Raw genomic sequence first — 12,864 nt, forward strand, 5'->3', positions numbered from 1 at the left:
TCCTTCTGAAGTGAGTATCAGCATTAAAATTTTGTTCAGTTCCAACAAAGATTATTTCCGAGTATTTCAAGTACTTCCCACCATGAACAATTTACCAATCAAGAAAAAAAAGGAATGGCCCCAATCTCTAGAGTATCTATAGATTGTTCATTTTAACAAACAAGTTTATGTTTAGTTGACAGATTATTTCCCATGTCATAAAATTACATATCACAGATGAGACTTCTAAGAAACAGGAAAGTTAAATACATTGTTCAGTGTCGAATAGATAGTGCCAGAACTGGCAATGGAGATTTATTTTCAGTTCTCTGTCCTGTTCACTACAGTCTTTTTCCTTGTAAGAGACAAATCTGTGCCAGATACGAGGTCCTGTCTGGCACCACCACTTCTACACATGTTGGTGGCAATGGGCAGCTCCAAAAAGGAAAATAATCACATCTGAATGTCATGGTGGGGCAGGTAACACCCATGTGGGCAACAGCCATGACACAGCCCAGGACCTAGCTCCTGTAACCACTAAATTAGGGCTGTACAGCCCCAAGGCATCTCTTGTAAAAACTGCAATAACTATTTTAAATGATAAATTAAAAAATTCAACTACTTCTCAACAGCACAAACACACCTCTCATTCACAAAGCATTTGCGTTTGGTATGAAAATAAAAACACAGAACATTCAGGAAAGAGTACAATTTGCCTCTAATTTATTCTCAGATTTTCTGTGAATATTGCTCCCCCACTGTTGTCATGGCAACACAAGCACATATTTCAGTAGTGAGGAAGTAACAAGCCTTTCGATTCTCACCTTTGGCCATTTTATTGAGAACCATGTCAATTAGAATGTAGGTTCCACTTCTTCCCGCACCATCGCTGCCAACAGAAAAGGAAAAAGAAAAAATAAAGCCTATCAGTGTGCATCTAGACTCAACATGAAGGTACCTGCCCTTAGTGTTACAGTGTTACACATGGTGGGAGAGGAGAGAATGAGGGGTTAAAGAAGGGTACTGAGAGAGGAGAGAAAGCTTGCACTGAATAAACACAAGCTGGTTGTGGAAGATTAACTACTACCCTGCATGGATAGCAGGGCTTTGTTTTGATTTTTTTAAGCCAAGTTGTGTTCATGCAAGAGAAACATTTTGAACAACACTGGAAAACCCTAAACCAGGATACCATTTCAATTAAAAAAGTATACATATAGTGACCTTGCAGTCACTTATATATGAGATGAAGAACTCAAGAGTTCTTAAGTTTGACTAGAACATTATCCAGAACAGTCAAAAATGCTGCAGATTGCATTTGAGCACAGTGGTGACAGGGAATGCAGAGATCTGCTCAAGAACAAATATTTAATTACTGAGGACTGCAATCTTTCTTCACTACATATGAGTGGTTTGTTTTTTCTCTGTCCCTTTCCCTTCAATTCTTCCCTAGAAACAATGACCAGAAAGAAATATTATCTTCTAATTTTAAGAAATAGCTTTACTTTTGTGTATCCACAGCCCTTCCTCAGAGATGTGAGACCAAGCCTCGGGAGGGGCAAAGCTCCCTAATCTGAATGCAGCTTGTGTCCCTTTCAGAGAGCAACGTGTAATTGCCAGCGTGATGCTCTTTTAGAGCTGCTGTTAGCAAACATAATTAAGACTTTAAGTAAAAGCTTTTTTTCTTTCCCTCCCCAAAATTTTTACAAAGGTGCATGTGTGACCCCTTAGGCTGGTATGTAGTTTTATTAATTAAGCCATTATTTTTATTGATAGCTCAATTTGTGTAAAAGAATTAATGAAAGAAAAAAAAATAATAGAACAGCATGAAGCATGTTATTGCATTCTGTTTACAGTCAGGCTATGAAACTTAATTTCTGTAGACAGAGATTTTTTTCTTTCAGTTACTAGATCACTGTTTAGAGAAAAGGAGCTAGTGATAATAAATTTTTTCCTCTGTCTATGAAGGGAACAAAGACACAATCTTATTAGTTAAGCTGAATAATGAGAGACAAGACAGCAATCAGGCCCAATAAAAAACAAAAACTCCTGAGCTCATGGTAGATATTTCCATCCATCACAGTAAGGAAATAGCAAGAAATTTGAAGGCTCTTCATTGTGCATCAAATTGTTCCTTTCTCGCATTTCCTGAAGGCAATGCAGAGCAGCCCCCTCTGGAGCATTCAGCTCCTTGCATCCTCACTCGGCTGAGCCACACGTGAGAGACACATCCCCTCCCTCCTCACCCCCATCCACAGTGAAGTGCCACATGGCAAACATTCTGCCACTTAGCAGGGCTCTTTTTCTGTCTTCATTATCTACGAGGATATTTTTGATAAATAAGTCAGAGCTCCCAATGGCAAACCCCAACATTAATGTTATTATGGTAAACTTTTCCACTGAACTGCCTGACAGCTTTCGTGTGCATCTATCACATTGTCAGGCCTAAAAATAGTCTGTGCTTAAAGAATTACTCAATCTCTGGGCAGGTTTCCACTCCCTGACATTGCCCTCTTCCTGCCCTGATTGCTAAAAACAAGTAAAGAAGAAATAAAACATAATTGAGTGTTAATAAAATAAAGCAGACTAAATTGGGACGGCATGCAAAGAACATCTATAATTTTGAAGGAGATGTATGTAATTGAAGTGCAGCTTATACTAGAAAGTGTGGCCATACATTGTAAAGTCATGGCTCAACATCTAAAACATCATATGGAAGAACAATTTTATGATAAAAACACATCCTAAGTATTAAACAGCATTAAAACTCAATTGAATTACACTCAAAACTTTTAGCCTACCACACTGTTTAGTGATTCATGTAAAGCTTTAATTTGCCCGCTTTGTTTATATCTATATTAAATTCTTACACATACAGATCTGTCTAAAGCTATTTTAGAAATTGTACTTGCCTGCAATGAACAACTACTGGACAAGAGCGACCCCTGTAGCACTTGTTTACTTTTCTGAAATAAAACAGACACAAGAAATTAATTAAGCATATTATTTACTGTTTCTTTCACCAACTGTCAAAAATAAGCAATAAGAAAATGCAAATATTACTGTCTTTGAAGGAATACTCAGGTTGATAGTTTCCTAATATAACAAGCAATTAAGTAGACAATCTTCTCTAAAGTTTGATTCTGGTTTGCTGCCTAAGAAATCCCAGAAAACATTCCATCATTACTGTTGTTTGGGCAAAACAAATGAGCTATTTTCTCAAATGGTTCATTTCTTAGCTCCAAAACTAATATTATCTTGAGATGCCTTGATTTTGAGGCAAACTTTGAGTTCATAAGCTTGCTCAAGGAAATATCAAGGGTCATCAAACTGAATACAAAATTAAAAAAGGCTACTCCACTACTACACTTTGTACAATGTGTGCTGATCTGTAACACCACTTCTTCCCAGAAAGGCAAATGCCAAATCTCCTTAAATGCTTCTTAAAAATTCTAAAATGTAATCTTATAATAGTAAAAATAACTAAATCCATCAGTAAGCTTTGGTTCTAGTGCTTCAGTTCTATTGCAAAAGTGTTATATATTTAATATTTACACATTATTGTCTTCAACAGCTTCCTGGTTAAACATTTTCAGTGGCAAGAGAATATAGGTGGAATCAATCAATAGAATATAACCACAGAACAGGTTAGCTGATGTGCAAATTCAGTGAAGGAATTAACTAGTGCTGAAGCAAATCAAGATACTCAGTCTAAGAATAGAGCCCACAAAACTGGTTTAAATCTATTTAAATTGCCTTACAAACACCAAAATCCCAAGCCCTCTCTTTTGCTCTAGGATATATTTTGCATGTCAAGAACATTACAGGCCAAAAATCCATAAAATATGCACACATATGTTAACAAGGCAAGATGAATAAAGGCTAAAATGGGAAAGCATTGCTGCAAGAAATCAAAACCTTTCATTCAAATTATTTGATGAGTTTGAGTTTACTGGAGCTAGAGGGTCTCCTATAAAATAATTTCATAAGGCAGCTTCCAAAGGGTGCTCTAATAGTCCCCAGCTCAGTGTAAGTGTTACACAGGATCCTGATAACTAAACTAAAGGGAGCTGCTAAAATTTAACAGTGGTGTGATGTTATTATGAATTTTAAAGCATAACTAACCTACTGAATCATTTAGTTCTTGGCTGTTCATCTATTCACTAACATCTGTGCTGTGAAAACATGCACATATCTTTAAACACTGCTTACAGTATAGCCTGAAGATGCCTAAACTTCTGACAGGGTGTTGGGATACCTGGAACTCAACCCAAATGGTCTATGGAGGTATTGATGATATCCCATGAAACTATGTTTTCATATTCTTATTTTTGTGACTTAAGATTCTAACCAAACTTGAGACCAATATTAAGTTCTTGTTGGGATTCCCTTTAAACATTTGAATTCAGAGACTTTTCACAATTCTTACTCTCTTGCTTAATTATGTAAATCATACTTGCAGAGACATTCTGTCTCTATTTATATTCCCTGGATATAAGTAATTAATGCAGTAGAACAATTTTCTCATTAAATGAGTAGAAAGTCATTGAGAAGCACATGACCTCAGAAGTTAAATGGACCATTTATATGTCCATAAATATATCTATATGCAGGCAGTACCAAACAAAACTTCAACAACTTGAGCTACAGAAGAATTTTCACATGAATGGACCATTCAATTCCTGATGGTCATATCCTGGGGATCAGCTCCTTCTACATGATATCAAGCCTGGTTTGGTGGGGCTTTTTTTGTTTTTTTTTTAAATGTATACAGTAAATTATATTTGAAATGTCTATACCAACATCTGATACAGTCAGCCTGCATTCCCCAACTCGCATCTGGTCACTCTCCCCCCACCCCCATCAAGTGCATTAGTAAAGAGTTGTTTTTCCATTTCAAGTATTAAATAAAAGCCAATCACTACAGAGGGGTATTTACCGTTTCTCTTTCTGCTTGTGTGGTTCCTTTGTTCCTTGTGTGGCACCACTAACATGATATTTGCATGTTGTGACTAGCCTTCTACCAAAGTCCTAATATAATTTCAATGGCAAACTGGATCTAAATCTATCAGACCTCTCAGTAAATCAGACAGCCAGAGACACATGTTAGGGAAAGACACCTTATGTTTGTCAGTTTTATTGAAGGCGTTTCAAACATTTTCATTATCACACAATTCAGAAAACACATTAAAACAAAGGGTTTCAATCCAGCTGGTTCATAGCTTAGTCTATATATAGCTTTTGAAAATATTTAGAAGTGCAGCAACATCTCATTTCATTCTTAGTTCTGGCTAATGAGACTGAGCTGAAAATTCATCAGTAAGCAAAGTTCTTGAATGTTGAAGAAAATATATATTATATATAAAAATATATACATATACAGGAAGAATTAACTTAGAAAGAATGATTAGTAATACAAACCAACCCTTGGCTCATTGAGTGAAAAAGAAATCATCATGCAAACCATCAGCAAGCAAAGGTCAGAGGTCGTTAGAGGCTCAGAAAAGGGGTTTCCCACATTGTCCCTGCAGCAGAGTCACAGTTTCCAATGATCACTTTTGTGACTATGCAACTGGGCTCATATTACTAGCTGCAACATCACAAAAATGACACTGGCAACCGCTAATTAGCTGGCAAAATAAGAATTTGTCCATTTTTAAAGTGAGCAGTGTTAGTAAATGCCATTGCACACAGCGAGAAGTGATAGCATAATAGATATATATTTTAAGCAAAGCCCTCACATGTGATGCTAATTATCTTTTAGCTTAGCAGTCCCTCTTTAAAGTGTAAATGTGCTCCCTCTGGGCTTAAGAAATATTTAATGACACATATCAGTGCATGACTAACAAGCTAGTCCAGAGCAATAATGATTGGTCTATTGTTCAAAATGAAATTAGGACTCCAGAAGCATTTAAAACTGACCAGTGGTTTCCGTAGTAGCCTCACCTCTCAGGGACTGTCTTTTGTACAGATTTGTAAAGTATATAGAATAATGTCTTTTTGAAAATTTATTCCTACATTATGGAAGTATGATAGATTATTCAGCAAGGTTTAATGTATCTGCTAGATGCAAAATCATCTAAATCACTGTCTGATATGGAGTAAGAGAAATGTAAGCTTTCAGTTTTCAAAGAGACTTGCAAAATTTACTTCAATAAAAATGTTTAGGTCCATATTTCCACAGACTCTGGGCAAGGTAATTTTGGGAATCCAATTTTTCTTGGTGATGAATTATAAAAAAATAGAGGGTTGGTTATGTATATGCTTAATTTCATATATGTATGTGAATATATAAATATACACACATATCCATATATATATACAAACACACTGAATGCACATAAAAACATAGATAAGATTAAAAGAAATGAGAGCAGCCCCTTCCTAGCACTACCCTACTAAGAGTATGGTAGCACTGTCAGACATTTTTCTGGGGGCTTTATGACTCAGCTGTTGTAATCCAGCAGAGTCTGTACTTTCAATAGAAAGCTTCAGGTGCAAAACATGGATTGTATAAATGAATTCCAAATACATTATTTTAGCGATAGTGCATTAGTTTTTTTGTCATTAAAAAAGAACGAAAAAGAAAAAACAACCCAAAGATCAGATGACCAAGAAAACTGAGATTCATAGACCAGGCTATTGTGCATGCCAAAATTCCTTTTCAGGCGGAATTTTACTATGCATTCAGTACTATGAGTTCATTGTACAAAATCTGCACGTAGCAAATGATTACAGTACCCAAACTGGACTGTGAATACATGTGAAATGAACACTCAGAATTCAATTAAATCTTAACAGGTTCATTCCCATACTGGCTTAAAATACAAAGAATGGCAGCTCTGCTACTTTTCTCATCTAGTTATCATTTTTCTTTTTCAAAGTATTGCACAACACTTCTTCCACACGGCTATTTAACCCTTACACAATGTCACTCTAAGAGGCTCTTTCCTGGCAGTGTGAACTGTGACTTACTGCAGATCTAATCCTGTAGCTCATGCAGGGACCTCAATCCTTACTGAAACAAGTCAGAGGCGAGGTGCTCTGAGCTTCAGATGTCCTGGCTGTACAGGCTCGTTTATGCTCTAGTTAGAATTGCTAGCAGATTTCCCACTAACTTTGAAAAGAGCAAAGCTGGATGCTGCACTGGCTCTGTGCTGCAGCCTCACACAGCTTAATGGAACCGAGTCACAATTGTCACTGCAAAAATTCACTACAGGCAACTTCCTCGGTACCACAAGCAAAGGGAAATCAACCTATAAAAATCATATTAAAGTTGAACCCAGAGAAGAAAACCTTGAAAATTCAATTACAATTTCAACTCCATTGCATGGCTGTGCTTCCTTGCTCCACTACTGCTTTTGTGTTGTGACTCTGTAGTATATCCTTACATCCTCACCTAGCCATACCTCCAAGTGACTCAGAGCAGCTGCACTCCATTACCTGACCTGCACCGTGTGAGATGTGTCTCTGCTTTGAAAAGCCTTGCAATATGTACAAGAACACTGAGTAGATGAAGGGTGGCATTTAGCCCTAAATTTTTAAGGGTAGGATTTTGCCAACAGACAACTGTGCAACCAGCTCCTGTTGGCTGTATGCCAGCTCCTCCCCTCGGGTGCAGATGCACGGCTTCGACTGGCATCAGTCAAAGCTCCCAGCACTCCTTGAAAGAAAAAACTTTGGATCTTTGAGCGCTGAGCCCCGTATAATCACTTTGGGGGGTTGTAGATAATATTGTAGAGCAGAGAGAACAACATGTGATCCCACAGGCCGGTGGTGGATGGAGCACCAACTCCCCAAACCTCATGGAGATTATTTTCATTAGTCATAAGCGCGTCGCTGTGGATTAGCTGGTACACGCTAACACCTACACGTGATGCACTGGGCACGGTTTGCAATCAAATGAAGATTATTTCGCTCCAGTATTTATCATGCATGGCTTTAATTTTCAAATTAAAATTTAGATAGGCACAGCAAACATTAGAAAAGGTGGTGAGGACTTTCACAGCTTTTGCCTTTGTATATTTGTATTTTAAAGGCACACTGACTTTCTTTAAAGTTCCAAAGGATATGCTATGTCAACATTTTCATCTGCTTCCTCAAGCTTCCACCTTCCTGCAGCCAAAGGTCTGCAGACCTCGCTGTTGGATCCTTATGAGCAAATGGTACCATGGGAATGATGCTATCACCATATGACTCCATTGGGATTCTTTTTTTAAAGCTCACAGTTCCTAATTTACTTGTGAGAGTCCTGATATAAGGATCTTGGGGGAGCTACACAAAAAGCCTGGAAGTTGCAGAAATGAATAAATACTTGACAAACAAAGAAATACAGAAGCACTGAGATTATACAAAGGGAGGAAAGGTATTGATCTCTAAATGTGAAATGAATATGTCTTAAACCCAGGCACCATCTCTGTGTAAGGCAACACTAAAAACATCAACCTAGTGAAGATATTTCTCTTAGTCTAGCATTGTGGCATCACAGGCTGAGGAGCCCCCTTTCAACCCAAAATTCTTTAAAGGAAGAAAAAAAGCCCTAGTTCCCCAGATCCGTGTCATCTTAGAAGAAGTGCCATACTTTGTGCTTTACCTGCGGAAATCCAGAAGGGATCTGGTGGAAGCAGGAGCCCTCTGGTCGTTCCAGCTGAGGAAGTGGAACTGGGTCACTGTGCGGGTCTCGTTGGTCTGCAGGTTCTTCAGGTAGAAGCTCCTCACGAGGAAATCCTCGCACCAGATGTGCTCAGAGACAAGATTTACCTACACACCCACAGGAGGGAACAAACGGAGATCAGCAATTCTGGTTGCAAGTCACGTCTCCGGGATTGCACGTGTAAGATTTCTGGGATGAAGGAATTGCATGAAAATTTTATTTTTATTAGCAAATTGGCCAGTATGGAGGGAAAAAAAAAATTCATTTAGCAATCAATGTAGCTGTCAGAAAGAGGTTAGCTGCCATTGCTCTTCCATTGAAAGCATAAGAAAAATCTTGACAATTTTCATGCAAAAGAAAAATTCACTGAATTAAATTTTTATAACATTATGTGAACACAAAAGATATTTTGTATTGAAAATGTGTTAGACTGGCAGTTCCTTTCTTTTCAAAAATGTCCACAAATGCATTGCCCAGCCCACTCTCAGAGGTCTTAAAAATCTGAGTTGAATTCACATGAGAAGTAAAAATTCAGTTTCTTTTGCTATGAAGAAAAATAAGCATTAAAAAATGCAGTTTATTTGCAGAGCTCATCTTTTCAGAAAATGACTTTATTCCCATTTTAGTTTAAATAACAGCATTTCTTCACAGTTTCTCCACATTTCTTTGTATTTGGCATTGTGGTATTATTTTCTTCCTCTACACAGCTGGACCACTGGAAAAATCTGACAGTCGTTGTCAATGTTGCATTGCAACATAACTTGTGATATGATATTTTGGGCTAGAAATGCAAAGCAGAAAATAAAAATATATATTTGTTGTTGTGACTGAGGCATGAGATAAATATAGATAAGATTAATTACTACAGCAATATAGAGGTTTTTTTCTACAAAGATTTACATATGGCTATCCTAAGGCAAAATCCACTAGTTCCAAAAATACTATTTTCCTATAAAACATAAAAACACTTTCATATATCAAACACTTGCAAAACCATTCAAAATGCAAACATTATTGTCCTTTTTAATACTGCAATATTTTACTCATTATTTTCTATGCTTGGTGGAAACCACCTTGCTGTTAAAGCTGCACTCCAATTTTTTTTTGCAAACACAGAACTACCCGAAGGCACACCAGGAGAATTTGAGTCCGCAGCTCGACCTCTGGGTTAAAACATCTCCAGCATCCTTCTGCCCTGGATGGAATCAGCACTTACTGTCACGTTTGCAAGCAGAATTTTTGTGCAGGTACCTCGTAGATGTGGTAGAGGTTTGACCCTTCGTCCGGCCAATAGTGGTAGCACTGCTTGACTCCGTTTTCCACGAGGGGTGTCAGCATGACAATAACGACACAGCCATTCTCCCAGACCATCTGCAGACAAAGAAAGACACCGTGGCCACATTGTGACTGCCTAATTACTGCGTGACATGTATAATTACTGCACTCAGACACACAATCAAAATTTATTCCATTCACAGGAAATTTATTTCATTTTCATTAGACACTTTTACTCTGCAGCTGCTTTCAAATCCCTGAATAAACTGGCACCATATTTTGCAGGCGTCCATGAAATATTAAAGAATTTCCTGCGATTTCAATTCAGGTCATCCCCAAAATCTCTCCTTGCTCCCGGTACCATGTTCAACTGCTTTTGTGGCAAACTTTTAGATCCACTGAAGGAACACTGAGTGGTGCTTGCAGAACACCCATCCATTTAAGATTTGATATTTAACACTGAAGCAGCACAGACCTACTAAAGTCACATATACTGAAACCTGTTTGTGTTCTCAACTCCATGTCTTTTTTCACTTTGCCAAGTAGCTAAAGCCATTAAAGCACAGCTTTGCTGAAACAATCATAAAAGTTGCATCTGAACAACAGTAATGAAGAAAAGGCCGGGAAAATTCAAAGCAAATCTGTTTTTCCAGGAACATTTTGGATGGAGAAGTCGTCCCTCCAAATGCACATTTATAAAAGCTTCGTTGCAAATGTGCATTACTTTCTTTTTCCTTCTTTCTTTCCTTCCAGCTTTCCTTTGTCTTCTTTCTTCCCTTTTCCTTTTTTTAAAATTTTGTTTTTATTTTCCATTTGCTTTCCCTCTTTTCTATTTCATTTTTCCTTCGCTTTTTTTTTTCCACTCCCCTTCTCCTTCCTCTTTTTCTAGTTCTGTTTTCTCCTTTTATTTTTTTCCTGGAGGTAGAATGCAAGTCCAACCTGTGCTGCAGACAGTGCAGTCACAGAGCACAGGTACAGAAACAGAGGAAAACAGAGTATCTTCACTGTCAGCATGATCACTTCATAATTTAGACCAGCCACAGAGTAGGATACAAGAATCAAGAACATCCTCAACTAAAGGATTTGTGGATGTCTCTCACAAACAGCAGACAAGCAGAGATGCTCTGGTCTGGCATATCTCTGTTCCAAACACAGCCCATGACTGAACAAAAAGGCTCCTATGAATTAATACCAAGCAGTATAATCACTAAAAACTGTTATTATTATGCTGTACATTGATGTTATATTTGCATACAACTTTCATTGTCTTTTTGCTAGCATATAAAATTACTAAATGAAGAGTAAACTGCTCTTTTTGTGAAGGGTTATGTTTATTTCACAGAAATATTTATAAGCAACTGTATTGACATGTAAATTTTGTCAACAAAAAAGGCCTTTGTCTAAACTGTGCAAAGATGAGATGATACATTCAATTCAAGGATTATTTTTTAAATTACATATCAAATAAAAAGGTTTCCCATTCATGGATAATGATGTTGTCTTCTCTTTTAAGAATAGCTTGCATATAGAGAAACAAATAACGTTTTTCTTCCCTTTTTTCATTTTGCAACATAATTAAAACTACTTTTAAAACCAGCTTAGAATTATTTAGAGAAATGAATCTAGGATATACACAGAATAGGGTTATTTATCATTTTGAAAAGAAGTGGGGTAAAAAAATTATAGTGGAATTTAAGAATAATCTTTTTTTTTAACCCCTTCAAAAATGTTTTTTAAATAAAAATGTCTGTAATTTCCTCCTCCTCACTTTAAAATCTCACAATGCCACAAAACCATTTAAACATACTTTAAAATTATACACACTTTACAGACAGATGTATATTTATCATTGGTATCTTTTTTGTACTGCGTTTGTTTCAGGCCACAGCTGGAAACCTTCTTGATATGTACGGAGGATGATACAGATTTCTTTCATTCTAAAATAGTTTCACCTTTTTCAGCCAGCAATCAGACTAAGATAAGAATTCAAAACATGCATCTTACTTTAAAACTAGCCCCACTAAATCAGTACTTTCATCACATAACGATTTAATGTGCCTCTAGAAGGTATAGAAGCTCATTGAAGCCATTACGAAAATGAGGAGAAACACAGTTTTTATGAGTGTAATAAAAATACAATGATCTAAACCATAAACTAATCATCGAGCACTCTGCTTGTGCCACCCAAGTGTAACATTATAAAAGCCCACTCATTTAGAGAGGAATCCTTACAGTTTGGCAACCCTGTTCATTGGTTCAAAGACAGAGCATTTCATTAGAGAGGGGCTGTCTGCATCTCTGAAGATTTCATTAAGCATAAATCCAAATGAAAGTTAATTTAAACAAACAATTTCAAAGTTACTCTGGGGTGTAATATTTCTTTTAGGTCATTGTGTGAAAAGTAGAAGTCAAATCTACTAAATCAAGAAGGCAATACAATCTAGTGCCTTCCTTCCAGTTACAAGCAACTGTCCCTGCATGTTCTGTGCTTACCATTGAGATGGGATTTTCACTAAGGCTCACCACCTGTGACTGGAGGACTACAGCATTTTCATTGTTTCCTTGCTAATTTAAATATAAGGCCATCAGCCTGATATTTATTACCATATATTTCCAAGTAACTTGGAAGCAGGATGAGTCAAAGGCAGATTCACAGAGTCATCTGTTTACATCCCCATCTTTAAGCAATTATTGGGGTTTTCAGAAGCTGCATCCACCAGCACTTCACGCTTGGCTGTGCTCAGTGTCCAGGCACACCCATAAACTACAAAGTGGCCCCAAGAATGTGTCTTGGTAAAGAAAGAACAGGTAGCCCAGACCTGGTCTGCACAATCCCAGCACAGCCTCCAAAGAAGTGCCAAAGGGACATTTGAGCTGGCCTTGGAGAATGGAGGAAGAAGTTCAACTGCAAATATGCACTAATTCACATATTTCTGAACTTTGTATGCTTGCACAATGTG

General features: G+C 37.3%; 1 protein-coding gene across 2 annotated transcripts in view; it reads right to left on the reverse strand.

Moving 5' to 3' along the window:
- The window catches only part of PTPRN2 (protein tyrosine phosphatase receptor type N2), a 634,307-nt gene that overhangs the window by 24,562 nt on the left and 596,881 nt on the right, over positions 1–12,864 (reverse strand). For both annotated transcript variants that reach the window (XM_059465860.1, XM_059465851.1), the window contains 4 exons: positions 9,881–10,000; positions 8,570–8,736; positions 2,889–2,942; positions 804–868 (listed from right to left, as the gene is read on the reverse strand). In XM_059465860.1, the coding sequence (XP_059321843.1) occupies positions 804–868; positions 2,889–2,942; positions 8,570–8,736; positions 9,881–10,000 (406 nt within the window). The remainder of the gene's footprint in view (positions 1–803; positions 869–2,888; positions 2,943–8,569; positions 8,737–9,880; positions 10,001–12,864) is intronic.

Source organism: Ammospiza nelsoni, chromosome 1 (assembly GCF_027579445.1).
Source record: "Ammospiza nelsoni isolate bAmmNel1 chromosome 1, bAmmNel1.pri, whole genome shotgun sequence".
Lineage (NCBI taxonomy): Eukaryota > Metazoa > Chordata > Aves > Passeriformes > Passerellidae > Ammospiza > Ammospiza nelsoni.